Source organism: Pinus tabuliformis, chromosome X (assembly GCF_031772625.1).
Source record: "Pinus tabuliformis cultivar Carrire ecotype Pingquan chromosome X, CPIR1, whole genome shotgun sequence".
Lineage (NCBI taxonomy): Eukaryota > Viridiplantae > Streptophyta > Pinopsida > Pinales > Pinaceae > Pinus > Pinus tabuliformis.
This window is the reverse complement of record NC_142308.1, coordinates 407,340,604-407,358,875: the sequence shown is the minus strand read 5'-3', so window position 1 is coordinate 407,358,875 and position 18,272 is coordinate 407,340,604. Positions and strand designations below refer to the sequence as shown.

The window sequence follows — 18,272 nt, the reverse complement described above, 5'->3', positions numbered from 1 at the left end:
CATATTCGCCTCACCCATAGGGTTACCCCTACACTGTCAGGTCAAGCACTCCATCGATCTAACCTCAAGCGTGCCATTACCCAATGGACCGATCTACCGACACTGTTCTAGAGAACGATGAAATCAGGAGGCAGATTCAACAGTTGTTGCAAAAATTGGCACATCAAGCCAAGTTCCTCACCCTATGGGAGCTTGTTCTTGTTGGTACAGAAGAAGGACGAAACTTGGAGGCTTTGTATTAACTATTAAGCGCTGAATAAGATCATTATCTAAAATAGGTATCCAATCCCACAGATTGAGATGACCTTCTGCACCAACTCAAGGGGGTCAAATATTTCAGCAAGATTGACTTGAAGTTCGATTATCACCAAGCACGGAAAATTGGCTTCAAATCCAAGGAGGGCTTTTTTGAATGGTTGGTCATGCCTTTTGGGTTGACGAATGCCCCCTTAACCTTCATGAGGCTGATGGACGATATCTTGCGACCCTTCACCAACTCGTTCGTGGTAGTGTATTTGGACAACATTCTAATCTTCAACTTGAATTGGGAAGAGCACCTACACCATATTCGACAAGTCCTCCAAACCCTGCGACAACACAAGTTGTGTGCCAGTTTGGAGAAATGCACTTTTGGTCAACCCCAACCACTCTAACAGAGATCCGCAACTTTTAGGGTCTTGCCAATTTCTATCGCAGGTTCATGTTGGGATTCTCTCATATCACTTGGCCTTTGAGCCAAGTCACCAAGCGCAAAACAAAACCAAAGATCTTTTGGTCCAAATCCCAATAGAAGGCGTTTGTCGAGTTGAAGCATCACCTCTGCTCTGCACCAATGCTCGCATTACCAGACCTACAACAACCATTTGAAATTGAGACAAATGCCTCTGACTATGCTATTGGTGCAATTCTTACCCAGCAGGGGCATCCAATGGCATATCACAGTGAGACACCTTCAGATATAGTCCAAAAGTATCCCACCTATGACAGAGATGTATTCCATTGTGCAAGCCTGTCGACAATGGAAGCCTTACATTTTGGGAAGGAAACGATCATCCACACAAGGCACCGATCCCTCCAGTTCATACAGACACAAGGAAAGTTGCAGAAAGATCGCCATCATAAATGGTCCACATATATGGAACAATTCCATTTGAACATTAAGTACAAAAAGGGCAGTGCAAATAATGATGCAAACTGCCTCAGCCGACCACCGATTATGGCGCTGACCACTATGCCCGACTCTTGTGAACATGAGACTTCAGGATGGCCACATCTTTACAAGAATGATCCAAAATTCAGCACCACGTACCAAATGCTCCTAAAAGGCAAGCAAGTTCCAAAATTTCACCCTCAAGACGCATTGTTATGCGCCACCTAGGACACCTCTGTGTTCCTTTAAGCGAACACCCCGAGATGATTTGAGAGGCGCACTACAGTCAAGTCGCTGGACATTTTGGGGTAGAAAAAACAATGGAAATACTACAAAAGTATTTTTATTGGTCGAACCTTTGTCGAGATGTTGGGAAGTACATCAGATCCTGCACTGCCTGCGCCATTGCCAAACCTACAATCAAGAAGCAAGGCATGTGTACTCCTCTACCTACTCCTAGCCGGCCCTGCAAATCCATCTCCATGGACTACATGTCGGGCCTTCTTTCTACCAAGCATGGCAATGACTATGTTTTCGTGGTCGTCAACAGGTTCTCTAAGATGACCATTCTGGTGGCCTGCAAGAAGAGTATCACAGCAAAGCCACTGCCAAGCTCTTCTTTGAACGAGTATGGGTACACTTTGGGATCCCACAGTCCATTATCTCAAATCGGGATAGCAAGTTCCTAAGCACATTCTGGTCAAGCCTCTAGTCGTTGTTGGATACCAAACTCACTAAGTCCACAGCCTTCCACCCCCAAAAATTGATGGTCAAACGGAGGTCGTCAACAAGATGATCATGCACATCCTGCACATGTACAACTCAAAGCATCCACGCACATGGGATGAAAGTCTCCCCTATGTCTAGCACAACTACAACAAATCTCTCCACAGCTCAACGAGCCACAACCCCTTTCAGGTGGGGTTAGGATTCCAACCACTATGTCTCATTGATGTTGCCATACCAATTGCAGCTACTTAGGTAGATTCGGCTCATGTCCAGTCTGAAGCTGACAAAGCTACCAGCTTCATTGAACGCATTCAACACATCCGCCAACAAGTCCATGACATATTGGACAAAGCAAATGCTAAAGTACAAATAGCATCATGATCAACATTAGGTGCCACACAAGTTCCAGATGGGCGACAAAGTTTGATTACATTTGCAAAAGGAACGCCTCGTTGGGGCCCACCGCAAGTTTCGCCCGCTCTGATATGGGGACTTACACCATGACTAAGGTTGTAAGATATAATGTTTCGAGCTCAACATTCCACCATCCATTGGCCTGCATCCAACGTTCAATGTGGACCGCCTTCAGCCATACTTTCCACCATTACTGAACACATCAGACATTGCAGAATAACTCACACCAACAAAGCTAAACCTACACTGCATGGAACAGGCCACAACTGATCTGATCATGGACATGCAGATCAAAACCACTCGCCAACAGAAGATCCAACTGTATCGGGTTATCAAAGTTGGCCAACTCCTGCACCAAGGCAAGTGGCTCACCAGGGACCAAGTTCAACAAAAATTTCCCCATTTCATGCAGGCACTCAATGCAATGGGGACCATTGCTTCCTAAGGGGACAGGACTAATCCAGGTGGATATTGGTGGCCACCCACCTATTCCACTTGGACCCCCACTATTGTTTCTTTCAAGTTCCTTAATTGTAGCACAATTTACTATTTTTGACAGTTTTTGGGTCTTGAACTTCCAAAGTCACTTTGAGGCCCTAAACGATGTTTTTTTTGGAAAAAGGCAAACATTAGACTTTGATTAACGTTTGCAGTTGAAAGTTGCAGTCCTCGGATAGATCTTTCTAACAGGGTATCGTACGCATCAACCAAAGATCATATGCCAAAGTTACAACCCCAAGAAGTTGGTGTACCAATTTACCCCCAACAAGGCCCACAGTTTTGGTGCTTCATTTCCTACGATTAGGTTTTTGGATGTTTAGGGTTTTCAATTGTTTCTCAATAATAAATAAGCCTTCAAGTCTCGTTGTAACACAATTCAAAGGCATGTAGTTGTTAGTTTTTGTAGCCTTGGATGTGTTCTAGCCACGAAATTTGTTGGAGAAGTTAGAATGCATGAGATCTCCCAAACCTAGAAATCTTTTATGGAAATTCCACCTGGAGATAAATTAATTAGATTTTTTTAATGTTTCCCAAATCTAAACTTAGGAAAACTAGTTAATTAATCAAAATTAATTAAGTCAAGCTGAGAATTTTCTAGAAACTCACACAGAACGACTTCAAGATGATTCTAACCATTGATTAAGTCTTAATCTTGGTCATTGGTGCTGCTACAAAGGATTATAAGAAGAAATCGATGGACACTTGGAGAACACACTTCAGCAGTTCGATTTTCCTTGGCACGTCGATTTCCAAAGAGCAGCAACAATTGCAGAAGAGCCAAAGATCGAAGTAGAGACAACGAGGGGCAGGGATAGTGATCCAAAGGCAGCAGCAAGTGACAAAAGTCATCCACGCAAAAGCAACGCAGGGTCTACACAGTAGCTGAAGCAGAGCAATTCGATTTAGCTGGGGAGGAAGCCGATTCAGTTTCCAGAGGCCGAGAAAGTTTTGCAGAGGGTCGGAGAGTCACTTCCAACAGCAAAAACAGGCTAGACAGCTTGCTCAAAGGCAAATTCGAGCCACATGTGTGAGACACAACACAAGGACTACGCGAAGGGCCTACATTGGGGTTTGGACGACCAGTTTTTCTGCAGAAGCCAGTGTCAAGATTGCTAGTGAGGTGAGAGAATTTTCTCTCTAATTATTTCTGTCAAATACTTGTTGTTTGGATTGCCAATTGGACATTTATAGATTGTACCCAGAATTTCACTGCTGCATAATAATAAAATCGTCAACTATTGCTTTGGTCTTCCCAAGTTGGGTTTTTCTGAGGGAATTGTCCAAAAATAATTGTCTAATTTTTATGTGTGCTATAGTATTTCTCAGTTGCCAACACTATTATTTTTCCACAATTTATTTGTGAAAATCACAATGAGTTATTTTGTATTTGTTGTAGAAGACAGCGAATAAATTGTCAAATAGATTAACAATTAAGAAAATAATTTCCAGTTGTTGTGACAGATGAAATTTTCACATCGTATCAAAGCTTGATTGATCAGTCAGGAAGCTCAGAAGCAGAGGAGAGAATTTCATTGTTCAGAGGTAGCAGCAGGCTGAAAGTCCTATAGGTTGTGCAGTTCATTGACAGGCAATTCGAATTGTTGGGGAAGAAATTCAAATTTGCAGGGTTGCAAAAAAGTTGATTTGCCCAAAAGAGTGATTCTAGCAATCACAAGGAGCAACAACAGTACAAATTTTTGCTGAGCAGAGTCCTGGTTGAACGCAAAGAGTTTTGCAGTAGCAGAATCAACATCGGGTGGGAGAGAAAAGCACACACATAGGGAAAAAATTTCTCAAGAACTTTGAGTCTCAAAAATTCGATTTTCTAGCAACAGCTTAGCAGTAGCTAAGTGCAGATTTTCTCACTCCATAAGGGAGTGCGTATAGCAGAACCAGCAGCCAAGTGCAGGGAAAGAGGGAGTTTTCGACAGATTCAAAGATGGTCGTAGCAGGGCTTAGAGATCAAGATAGGTTGGAGGGTTCCTCTAACTATTTCATCTGGAGGCTAGGATATCCTTCTTGTTAGATGAATATGGCTTGAAGCTCTACATAGAAAACATTGTGGCAATTCCCTAGGATGCGAATCAACTGAAGGAATACGAGAAGGAAATGGCGAAGGCGAAGCAGTTGATCCTAGATGGAATCTGGGACAATATAGCCTCGCATATATCTGGCAAGAATATTGTCAAACAAATGTGGTATGCTCTCGCCCAGCTATATCAAGGTACTTCCGAGCAATGGAAGATGTTTCAAGAAGAAAAATTGAGATGCATCAAGATGCAGAAAGGGGAAGACATAGATCCCTTCCTCACTAGGATTCAAGAGGTCCGGGATCAGCTTGCAACTGTTGGGGCAGATCCTCAACCAACAGAGCTAGTGCAATTGGCACTGAACAGTGTCTCGGACAATTAGCAAGTCTTTGTCCAAAGTATATTGGGCCGAGACAAGCTACCAAAATGGGAAAAGATGTGGTCTGACTTGTAGCAGCAAGAGTTGAGGCAAGCTCTTTAAAGAGCTTCATCAGTGGCAACAATAGCAGCAAATCGAAAAGTGTGAAGGAGGAGGAGAATGTGGCCCTCGCATTTAAGGGTCCCAGTCAAGGGCAGAGGGGGCAAAAGAAGAAGAAGAACTTGTCAAAGGTCAAGTGTTTCAGGTGTGGTGAGTTCAATCACTACAATACCCAGTGTCCTCACAAGAAGGACAAGCTTTCCTCTAAGCTAGAGGAAGAGTTTGATATGTTCGCAAATATACCTCCAAGAGTGAAGTGGGGTGATTTAGTGTTGTATCTGAAGAGAGCTACAGAGATTGGGCAAGGTCCTTGAGGAGTCCACCTCATAGATCATTATCAGGCTACGGGGGCCCACAGTATTCAGTAATAGGATGGATCAGTGGCAGTTGAGGCAATCAATGCCAACGTGACAGTTGCGGACTAGTAGCAATCAGATGTTGAGGAGCATAGTGCAGTGTTGACAGCAAAGCATGTGGCTCAGTGCAACGTTCGCAACAGCGCAGATTCTTCAATGATAGTGCAGAGGCTAGTAGCATTCAAGATTCGAGAAACAGATGCATGATACTGAACACAGATTATTCAGTATTTTTGATGCTTCTCAATTGCAGTTGCAGCGACAATAGATGAGAGGGAGTTGTAGGGCTGGCAACAATATGGCAGTGTAACCAACAGCATGGATGCAACATCAGAGTTGTGTAGTGCTTGGTCGACAACAGCAACGTGACAGAGGATGATACAGAGACAAAGTGTTGTGGCAAGGTTTGCGGCACTAGAACACGGTCCTCGCTAAAAGGGAGTGTTAGTTTTTGTAGCATTGGATGTGTTCTAGCCACGAAATTTGGTGGAGAGGATAGAATGCATGAGATCTCCAAAACCCAAAAATTGTTTCTGGAAATTCCACCTAGAGATGACTTAAGTGGATTTTTTTAATGTTTGTTAAGTCTAAACTTAGGGAAACTGGTTAATTAATCAAAACTAATTAAGTCAAGGTGAGAATTCTCTAGAAACTCACATGAATAGACTTCAATATGATTCTAGCCTTTGATTAAGTTTTAATCTTGGTCGTCCGTGCTCCAACAAAAGATTATAAGAAGAAGTCGATGGGCACTTGGAGAACACACTTCAGCAGTTCAATTTCCTTTGCAGATCGATTTCCAGAGAGCATCAGCAGTTGCAAGAAAGCTAGGGATTGAAGCACAAAGAGCGAAGGGCGGGGACAGTGATCCAAAGGAAGTTTTCCAAATCCGAAGAGGCAGCAGCAAGTGACAGAAGTGATCCAGACAGACGCAGTGCAAGGACAGTGCAGTAGTTGAAACAAAGCAGTTTGATTTAGCTGGGGAGGAGGACGATTCAATTTCCAGAGGCCAAGAAAGTCTTGCAGAGGGCCAGAGAGTCACTTCCAACAAAAGAGACAGGCTAGATGGTTTGCTTAGAGGCAGATTCGAGCCACACATGTGAGAGGCAGCGCAGAGGGTCTACGTTGAGGTTTGGACAGCTAGTTTTCTAGAGAAGCCAGTGTCGAGATTGCTAGTGGGGTGAAAGAATTTTCTCTCTAATTATTTATGTCAAATACTTACTGTTTGGATTGCCAGTTGGGCATCCATAGATTGTACTCAGAATTTCACTGTTGCATAATAATAAAACCCTCAACTACAGCACTGGTTTTCCCAAGTTGGGCTTTTCTGGGGACAATTGTCCAAAAATAACTACGTAATTTCTATTCGTGTTGGGATTTCTCAGTTTCCAACGCTATTATTTTTCCGCAGTTTATTTGTGAAAATCACAGCGTGAGTTATTTGGTATTTGTCGTATAAGACAACAAATAAATTGTTAAATAAATTAACAATTAAGAAAATAATTTCCAGTTGTTGTGATAGATGAAATTTTCACAGTAACTGCCACATCTCTTCTCAGAGATAAGCTACCATCGCCTGAGCTAGTTTATTTCCATTATGTATGTAAGCATCTTTCAATTCTTTGATATTAATGAAATGAAGAATTTTTTTGCTACATCTATGTGTTTATGTTTATATTTGTAATATGTTTTGTTCATGCATAAGTGCATATCAAAAACACCATTGCTTAATTCCAAAGTTAGAGAAACCATCAAATGTCTAAAACTAAAATCTTTTCTCTCAGACTCGTGATGGCGACAATTTAGAGCTCGATAAGCTAGTGTCATGTAGCCGAGGTAGGTGTCTAGGACAAATTTAACATCACCAAAAATCATCAACATATCCTTGTTAGATCTCCTTGCTACCTTCAATCAACACTCTTGGCATAAATAAATTCCCTTGACACATACATTTACCAATCTTCGTGATAGCATTAGCAACAATTATCCATTGTTATTTTCAAGTTGCTACTAGAGAATTTGATTTACACCACAAGAACTCAATTATGACAAAATTTCTAACCACCCATTTACATTGCTTTAAATTGGGCATTTTGAATAGCATTTTAAGTATAAAAAAAATTCAAACCTTTTGCTCCCAATGTTCAACTGAATTTTGGCTTGCTGAGTTATAGACTCTACCTACAATCAGCCACCACTTTCTTCAAGAATCTAGCACTAGAGATCAAAATAAATTCCCATGTGCTGATAAACTAAATAAAAATTGTAAAGCCCTAAGAATAAATTGGCCATAATATCAAGGTGAAGCCCTTCCAAATTGTAAGAAAATTATCCTTCAAACCTGTGAAGACTACCGCTAATAAATTGCACCTAAATATGTTTGCACGAAGACACATGCACATTTGTAACAAGCTTCAATATTTCAGATTTTAACCCATTAATGTAGATGTTGATGTATGGCATAAAGGCTCCCCATGCAAGGCTTGGCCACGCCTACAAGTTTTCATATTAATCAAGGAACAGAAGCACCAAATTGTCTTTCAAATAGTTTGCACACAAATTTGCGAAAACTAGGCACTCATGCTAAAATTCACATTTACTACAAAAGATAGGAAAGAAAAATTTTGTGCATAAGTTGTCCTTAAGCTTATCAGCCATAGAGATGATAAAAGAAAAATAGAAATGAAATAAGGGTTCCAAGTTGCATCACATGGGGTGTTTTCAAAACATAGACAAGTAGACCATACATACGTAGCCTAAGATTGATTGGCAAACTTCATATATGGTAAAATTTCCATTTTCACTTTATTTGGGGATGATCCCAAGCTCTACGTCCGATTATAAGTGTTAACTATATATTCCCTTGTATAACTTTGGAATCTCTCAACAAGTTACTATATCTAAATTTCATGAAGTTTTAAAAGTTGTATCCTAAAACAGAATCATATTAAACAGTGAACATTTTCTAAAATGATTTGATGTTTACATTTCTCCAATTATATGTACAATAAATATAAATTTCAAAGTCATTCACAAGAATTACAATGGCAAAAGTAATAAACATAAAGATTAAATATCATATACCTCAAAAGCATCTGAACTAGAAAGAGCTGCATTATTGAGTGCCTGCAAAAGGCCCTCCAACACACTAGGTAGTTGGTTGGACAAAACATGCAATTCAAACTGTGGACCAAGGATGCCGTCCACCCCTGATTTACACATCTCCTGTAGCTCAAATACAAATAGATTTGAGAAGAAATCTATTAGAACTAGGAAAAAAGATGTATGCTACTCAAAATACGTAAAAGTTCAAATTTTATCATTATGAGTAAAGGAGTTGCTTACCTTGGACTTTGTGCATCTTACAAGCTCTACTAAAGAGAGAAGCATTTCATTTGCCATTGCCTCTACAAACAAAGTGACAAAAAAACGAGATTAATTTTACATTGGCTTTATTTAGCATGGTTGAAAAATAAATCTACATCAATTGTAAAAAAAACCGGTGACAAAATGTTTTATATGTATGGAATTTTCCTAAGATATCAATGATCACATCCACGAATAAAATTTTTATATGTATGGAATTTTCCTAAGATATCAATGATCACCATCCACGAATAAATTTTTGTGATCTCTTATGCAACACGAATGATGTAGAACAGTAATAAATTTGATATTGTTGTGAAATTCGTTATATGCCAAATAAAATAGTTAATCGAAAATTTTGAAAAACTGATGGATAAATGTAACTAGTCGCATCATGAACAGCGTTGAACTAAAAACATGATTAGGCACGGGAAGTAAAACTAGTCAAGTATATGTTATAGACCAAAACCCCTGACGTTAAACATGTGAAAATGGAAACCTTTTCTTGAAGGTTGACAATTATCTAATCCAATGTAACCCCAGGTTAGCGATGAGAGCTAGAGGGCTAGGTTCCAAGGCAATAAGAGTACAGCCCGCGGTTTTTAGAAGAAAGAGTTCAAGGACTACAAATAAATGAAAAAAAAATTACTAAAACCAGTCTTAAATATTAAAAAATAGATAGAGACTTCATTTCTGTATTTTATTTGTCTAGATTACAATACTATAAAACGTATGAAGATTAAGGAAAATTATTAGGAAAATATATGAGGTACCGCAAAAGAAGACTTGGATCTTCTCAATGAACTAATAACAAATTCATATACGACGAAAATCATGATATATAACACATGTTGTAGATATCATTAGGTCGTGTTCACCTCATAAAATTCTAAATTCATATTCTAGAATGTCAATATCAACTCCAAATAATAGAAGCATGCTTCTCAAAACTATATATTCCATCCCGCAATGTATATAAAAATATGTGCACACACAAGCACGCAGTATAGCCATGTTGCAGAGACAGAGAGTGTTGATTGAATTATTCATTATCTGAAATAAGATACGAGTCATGTCTCATCAAACGGATGGATTGTAGTAGAAACCAACATTCGGCAATTAGCAAAGCACATGTGACTAAATATATTTCATCTCGAGTTACTTTATTCAACACTACCTTAAAAACGCGAAGCTATATACATAAAGCAAATGATGACAACTAAACTAATATTCTCTCTCACCCCGCTTTAATGGTAAAGATGTGGAACAAACACCGAAATTACAACAAAAACTTTATCAAATATATTCACTGAGATTATCAGTAAAAAATTCTATAGTCTTCTCTTGAGCAACACAATGTTTAAACTCAATATGTAAGAGTTGCCAATATATTTGTAATAAAACCCCATGATAGAGATATTAGTATAATCTGTATAGAAGATCACAACTTAAGTATCATTATTATTTGTAATTATCAATGTTGCAAACATCATCATCGGGATAAAATTGAATACTTGTAAAGAAACCCCATGATATAGATATTAGTATAATCTGTATACAAGATCACAACTCAAATATCATTATTATTTGTAATTATCAATGTTGCAAACATCATCATCGGGATAAAATCGATAAGGGTCGGGCAAACCAAAAAATAGTAAAAATAGGGAAAATGTGAGTAAAAATCTGCAAACATCTAAGATACCATCAAAATATCAGTAAAAATGGCAAACATTGGCTAGGCCAAGAAATCGTGATTTCGTGAAAAAATCGGGATGTTCACAATGTTGGGAATTATGGATAAAGTCAAATTCTTTTTTCTTTTATTGCATTATTAAGTATAGTTAAGGTCAGCCTAGTCAAACCTGATACGTAGGTTCAATAAACCCTCTGAACAATGTACCCTTATTTTGTTGCCCATAACCCCCACTTGCAAGGACACCTCACTAGAGTTGTTTATGAATTCACAACTGTAACAAATAAAAAATAATGCACACCCATTTACCACATGAGATGTCAGTGTATATAAGTATACCATCACAAGAGTCGATGCATATAAATACACCATCACAAGAGTCAATGCATCTTATATATATATATATATATATATATATATATATATATAATATATATATATATATATATCAAACTAGGTTGGACGGAAGAACGAAATGCCGACCAATGGGCTGCTATCACCGAGACTGTGTGAAGTCAAGTCGAGCTTGGATGCCACTTAGGATACTTTCAACCTCCCAAAGGTGGCTGCCATCCTCAACCCCTACCCATGAGATTTGAACTTCTGACTTGGTGGGGACTAATAATTGTCCAATAATTTGGTTTTGATACCTCCTCTCACCAAATTCAGGCACCAACCTGGTTTTCCACAAGGCTCCAACCCTCTCAATCTGCTTCAATTTTCGAAGTAATTTCAGTGCTTCTTCAAGACTTCCAAAACATCTTTAACAAGTCCTAAATGTCATCTCCACAAGGTTCTCAAAGCATCTCTCCAAGAATGTTTTCAACCAAGGCAACAAGAGAGTCTTCAGTGATCCTTCAACAAATGTCTTCAATAGGCTTCAACAATGCTCTGGGGATTGCTTCAACAAGATCTCAAATCTTCAAAACCTGCTGCAAGAGATCTTCAACAATTCTTCAATTCAGCTCCAAAGATGAAGGTCAACACCAGCGATTCTAGTAGGTGTCTCCAAGATTGAAGAATCTTCAGGTCACCCAAGCAGTCTTCTACATAGCTACTTCATTGGGCCTTTCAATCATGCATCATGTCTCCATAAAGTGTCTCAAGGATGCTTCCACAAGCCTCTTCAACAAATACTCAATATTATTGCTCTAATGCTCCAACTAATGATGCTTCATCAACAAGCATGCAAGATGCTCAAGATAGTCTCCAATATGATTGAAAGACACCTTCAAAGTCAAAGCTCCAAGGGCAAGGATGTATGCTCTAAGATTGCTCCAAAAGAGTCCTCACAAACAAGTCTTCAAGGTAATCTTCCAAAACAACTCTATTTTGCTATACTTTTCTCAATGGTGTCACAAGGCAATTTAATGGTCTTCCTTCAATTGATGTCAATACAGTCTCCAGACTTCAAATCTGTCACCAAGCTGCTCCAAAACGATGCCCAATGGACTGCTCCCAAAGGATGACAAATTTCTGAACACTGTCCTCAATAAGCTTTGATCATTCTGCAAGACTGTCACAAATTTGAGATAAATATAGAGCACAGATCTGAAAATGAGATGTCATAGAACTGAGATATGCCACAGTCACAGGTCCAACCCTTCTGTTACAGGTCCAAAAGTGTAATTTACAGACTAGGACGAATTACAGGCTTGTCACATAACTGAGGTTGCAGGCTTCTACAGGGCTGAAGTTGCAGGGATTTCAGGGCCAAATACAACGTTCCACAAGGGCCGAAAATAATTTCCCACAGCCAAAATTCAGGGCTGAAGATAGCCTTGCAATAGTGCCAAAATTTCACTGTACAGAGGCTGAGGTTATGCTCTAGAGAGCCAAGAAAAATCACAGAAATTACCCAACAGAAAATCATAAAACCTTGACTTGTTTGCTTGCTTCAACTCCTATATTTATGAATTGTAAACTTCCTATTTTCAACCTCAGATTCGAGCTTTTTCCTCTGTATTTTTCAACCGAGTTGCTTGGTGGAGTGGAGGAACATTCATGTCAATTTATACTTGTTTGATAGTTCATGAAACATCATGTCTTTTGGGGTGAAGGGCCAACATGAACAGGTAGGCTGACCTGTGCATAATTTTTAATATTTATTTAGATAAATTACAAGAGTCGACTTATAGTTGGAAAGGGCACACATATTATTTGAAAAAGTGTGACTTATACAGGGGCATTTTTGGATGAACAGGTCCCATGATGAACTGGACAAAGACTAGTTGGCTTAGAAGGGGAAATTAGTCGCCCAAACAAATTTGCACAAAGACCACCTCTACAAGTTTTGAAAGTGTCTTCGAGTATGCAGATAGATTTTCCAATGCAACTATTGACAATCTTTGTATTTCATCAAAACTATTTATTTGAAGTAAATCTATAAATAAAGATGCTAGATTATACTACTTAGTAAGAGAATCTATATTAGGTTTGGAACACAGTCCATCTAACTCAAGGAAACATATGCACCTATAGCAATTCTTCTTCCTTAGATTTCTTGATCACATTGCACACTCATGTTGGGCTCTTGTTGACGGTGCTGGACCTGCCAACATGTCAAGTGGATATCCCCAGTAAGAAGTCCCAATTAGACCTCAGAACGTTTGGTGTAAGAGTCCCAGCGATGGGTCATATAGCAATGCCTCGACCGCGATTTCGAACAGAGGCAAGTAAGATAACCCTGTTGGTAGCAAGGGTGTAACCGTTGCAGTAAGGTTCTAACCATAGTTTTCGAAACCAGCCTTGCTAACCAGTTACCGGTCTAACTAGCCAGTTAGCAAGCCAACCGGTCGAAACCGGCCAAAAAACCCAGTCAGGGTGGGCATTTCTCCTTTTTTTGCAAAAAACGGGTCCTAACCGGCCGGTTTAGGAGGCACGCCCACCATCAAATGAAAAAGCAACTTTTCTATTGTGTTTTAGGGGTTTTGGACGGAAACTAAGGGTGCTTTCCCTCCAAAAACACCCTCTCCAAGCCTTTAAGAGGTCCCTCTCCCTCTCATTTGTCTCACACATCTCATTTGGAGTGTTTGTGAGTTTTCTTAGGAGCTTGGAGAGTGTTGAGTTTTTCTGGAGCAGTGGAACAACAGAGTTTAAGCTAAGTAGTAGTCATCATGACTCGAAAAGCCAGAGATATTGCATGGGCTCATTGTGATATGATTGATGGCAAAATGATCTGCAAATATTGCCAAAAATCCATTCAAGGAGGGGGTATTAACAGGTTCAAGCAACACTTGGCTAGGGTAGGAGGCCATGTAAAGTCATGTGGAGCACCAAATGAAATAATAGGGCAGAATACCTTTAGAAGTTTGAGACTCAAGTCGCTGAACCAATAGAGAAGTTTGTGACTGCAAAGTTTGGGAGTCAAGACTCAACCAACTGAGTTTGATCATGATGACTCATGAAAAGTTTCCAGTGATAATGTTGATCACTATTATACTATTATCATATATGTAGACTTGAGTCTTGTAGTAGGCCAGTGGCCCCATAATTTGTAGGCTTTGTTTTTGCACTCTAGAGGCCATTTAGAGCCTCATTGCTTATGTATTTTGTCGATGATATGTATATAAATGAGCAATCTTTGCATATTTTGTCTCTATTGACTGGAATCATGGTTTTAAATCTTAAAAATAGTTTTTTTTTTCATTAAACATTAATTATTTAATGTATTTTTCTAAAACCGGTTCGTTTAGACCAAACTAGTCCTAGTTAGACCGGTTCTGGTCGGTAAACCGATTCATTAGGTGGACCGGTCTAGTCACCGGTTCCGGTTTTAAAAACATTGGTTCTAACACATGTGGGTTGAGATGAGTGCGCCCCTTGGCAACCTGTAACAGTACTCATATGGGAAGGGAACACACGAGCAAAGATACATCACAACCTGGAAAGCAAGTCAACTGGCAATCCAAAGTGATGGTTAAACCAATCAACACATTTCAAAAGATTCATACATACTCATACAGAACAATCCATACATGCATGCGTAAGAAAGCAAATATATATGCCATTTAGAGTAAACAAGACAGTTGGAATACAATACAACATATGCATGAAATGTGTTGGCTCTTATTATATAAAAAAGTGTAAGTTCTAGTCATACAATACATTCATGTACACCTGCTAGCTCCAATAGTGGAACGTTACAACCACATCCACCTGCTCCTCCAAAGAGATGAACTAGCTCCGTGCAGTGGAGAAGCCAAGGCGCGTTACCATACTGTCCAAGCTCTCTCCAAGACAGTCTTATCAGAAGCTTGGCTGACCAAAAGCCTCTACAATGAGTTATGAGGTTCTATTTATAGCAAAGGGTGGGGTGACCCTTGACATTCCCCTTTATGACCGTTCATCTACTCTCATGACTCTTCGTCTACTCTATGATTGTTACATCCAACTATCGACTCTTGACTTATACTTGACATGCTGTTACATTACAATGCACATGTTCCCATGTGAGACGAAAAATGGCTTGAGCAAGCCATGCAAGACATCACTGACACTCGATCTATTGTGATGAGGCCAACTCTTTGACATGCTTGTGATGGTGAAGGTGGTGAGCTAATGCCAAGCTTGGTTGTCCATGATGGTGTGCATGCACCCCATGGTGACATCTTGCTGAAGCGAACTCTTGCCTCTATTGCAACCAGTGCATTGGTTCGACTCCTTCATCCAATTCATCTACAAACATGCGCATGGTCTTCTTAGGTGTGGTTGAACCGGCAACACACTGCTGCATAGTGTCCGTGCTGATCTTTAAGTGTGTGCTGGTGGTCATGCGCATCAACTTGCCGAAGTACATGTTCATCACCAATTGGACTTGCTTCTTGTCTTCGCCTTGGTGAGTGTGCTGAATGGGTTGGATCGCATGCGTGCGGACAACGGCATGCATGTTGTTGAATCCCTTGAATGTGATCAACAACAATGCTCACCATGTCTGTTGCGTGCCAGTTGTTGGGATGGATCTATAACTTGTACGGGCACAGTTTCATTCACGAGTGCATGTTGCGCCCATTATTGTTCCTGTTCCTGCTGCAACTCATTCATTTGTCTGTGTAGCTTCATGTTCTTCCTTAAGTTGTTTCAACACATGCAACTCCTTCTTTGTTCCATTCTCTGTCTTCACACGATCTTCATGTCACGTTGTCACCTCATAACCTGAGTCTCCAAAGTTGCTTTCATCATCAGTGGATTTGCTTAAGCTTGCAACTTTATTCTGCCTCTGTGTTATCAGCAACCTTCCTCTTGCATTCGTTGCATTCGGTATGCTGCCTTCAACTATTGTTCATGATGTTGCTCATTGTGATGTTGTTGTTGTCATATCTTGATTTCCTTGTCTACGAATAACTTGATATCTCCATGAGTAGGCAAGCTCAGACATTTGATCGACTGCATCTCCAAGTGTGCTTTGAACAGTGTCTTCGTCTCTACTCTCTTGGAAACCATTGTACCTGCACTACTGAGAGGCAGATGAACACCTGCAATACCTAGAGACATGGAAACACTCATGGCAAGCAATCTGTTAGTCGAAAACCAAAATGAACTTGAGAACTGACTTGCAACATACCTGTGTGACTGATCATGAAGGTTGCGCGATTTCGGCCTGGAAGTCGGGGGTCTGACTACCAAGACTGCGCAAGGCACAGTCTGGGCTACTGGGATACTAACTGACTGTTGGAACTGCGCAATGCATAGTCCAATCTGGCTGCTGACTGTTGGAATTGCGCAATGCGCAATCTCAGCTGGCAATGGCTACAGGCTTAGTCACTGCATTGCGCAATTTTCTGGGCCAGCAGTCATTGTCCCTCAGGATTGCATAAAGCAAGCCTGGGGAACAGTTTCTGGGCAGAAATGCGCATTTTTAGAGAGGAAGGCAAAGCCTTCCCTCTCAAGATTGCATAATGTTGTCTGGTGAGGAAGAGTTCGAGCCAAGGTTGGCCAGACTCGCCGACAGGCAACTGAACACGAATGTGAATGTGAACGCATGGTGATACTGAGTGTAAGCATAAGTGAATGATCATGCATGCAAATGGTGAATGACAGGTTCAGAAAACGGAACAACATGCATGTGGGTGAAGCGAGTCACCAAATCGGCAACCGTTTCTGAAAAACAATTTCATGCATGAGACAGCAATGAGATGTCAACGAAAACTAAAACAGTGCTAGGACAAGCTAGTACACATGTAAACGATAGCAAGCATTCAAAGAAATCAAGCAAACAGTATTGACATAAGCGAAAACACAAAAAGCGACAAAAATGCAACACAAGGCATGGAAAGCGAGCTTACCCAAAAACAACTGAGTTGAGTGTGCCGACAGCTCCTAGATGTGATGTAGGATGTCAGAGCTACAAGGCTGATGTGAGGAATGATCTCTGCAGCGTCCAGTTGATGAGTTTTGATAACATCGAAGTTGTGACACGCATGCCACAAATCTAGGGAAAGCGACACTTTGTGGGAGGTTTTCGAAATAATCCTTGCATGTGACCTCCAACTGCCAAAGATAGATCCCTGAAACAAGGAATGCCTTTACATGATGCCTTGGGAGAAGCAGCCCATGCATGCAAGTCTGTTTTGCTTGGTCTCATAGGGAATCGGTCAACTCAGCTGCACATGCAAGAGGTTGTTCGACTATTGGTAGAAAATGTGCATTTCTGGTTGGGAGTTGGGCTGGTTGCCCAGGAGATTTGCACAATTTCTGGGCAAAGCAACTGACTGCTGCCCAGATTTGCACAAATTCTAGGCTAAGCAGCCCTGCTGGGGAAAATTGCGCAATTTTCACTTTGAGTGTTGACTGCCAAAATTGCGCAATTCTGGAGCCCAACAAGCTGCCAATCAGGATTGCAATTTCTGGAGGTAAGGCTGGTTGCCCTCCAGAATTGCGCAATTTCTTTGGGGGGCTACTCAGCCTACAGCTGGACCAAGTCCGAATAATCAACTTGTGAGGGGAATGCATCAAGCTGTGAACGACAAACTGCCTTTGTGCAAGGAAAACACTAAAGCTTGTGAACTTGACGAAGCAAGACAAGCTGTTGTGAAAAGTTGGTAGAGAGGCTCCAAAACGAAGCTAAGGAAAAAATTTGGAGAGTGGTTGTAGCCACTACAACAACTCCTTAACAGCAAAATGATTCCTTGGTCAAACATGCTTGTCCTTGATCATAGCTTAGATCCCTTTGCCATCAATGACAATATTTCAATTTTCAACAATCTCCCCTTCTGTCAATGATGGCAATATTCTTCCCCTTTCAGTGTTTTCTCCCCCTTTAACATCAATGGCAGATAGGGTGCTTTTCCTAATAGTGTTTTCTTCATTAAGTGCTTCCCTTATCTTTATGTTGCTCCCCCATCATCATGTTGCTCCCCCTGTCGTAGTGCTGATCTTGTGAGACAATATTTAAGTAACCATTCTTTGAATTGTGCTCCCCCTAACTTCATCAAGGACAGCTCCCCCTGACAGTATGCATGATCTTCCTCTTACTAATAAGCAAAACCTTGGTGGAACATTATTTTTGCCTATGACGCCCAAATTTGATCAACAAGGATTGATTCCTTGAACA

At 40.4% G+C, this 18,272-nt stretch overlaps 1 protein-coding gene across 1 annotated transcript in view; it reads right to left on the bottom strand.

Annotated features, from left to right (window-relative positions):
• Positions 1–18,272, bottom strand: part of LOC149140250 (uncharacterized) — a 150,377-nt gene that overhangs the window by 103,935 nt on the left and 28,170 nt on the right. Inside the window, exons 2-3 of the mRNA XM_089447462.1 lie at positions 9,004–9,065; positions 8,743–8,883 (exon numbers count right to left, since the gene is read on the bottom strand). Of these exons, the coding sequence (XP_089303588.1) occupies positions 8,743–8,883; positions 9,004–9,060 (198 nt within the window). The 5' untranslated portion in view covers positions 9,061–9,065. The remainder of the gene's footprint in view (positions 1–8,742; positions 8,884–9,003; positions 9,066–18,272) is intronic.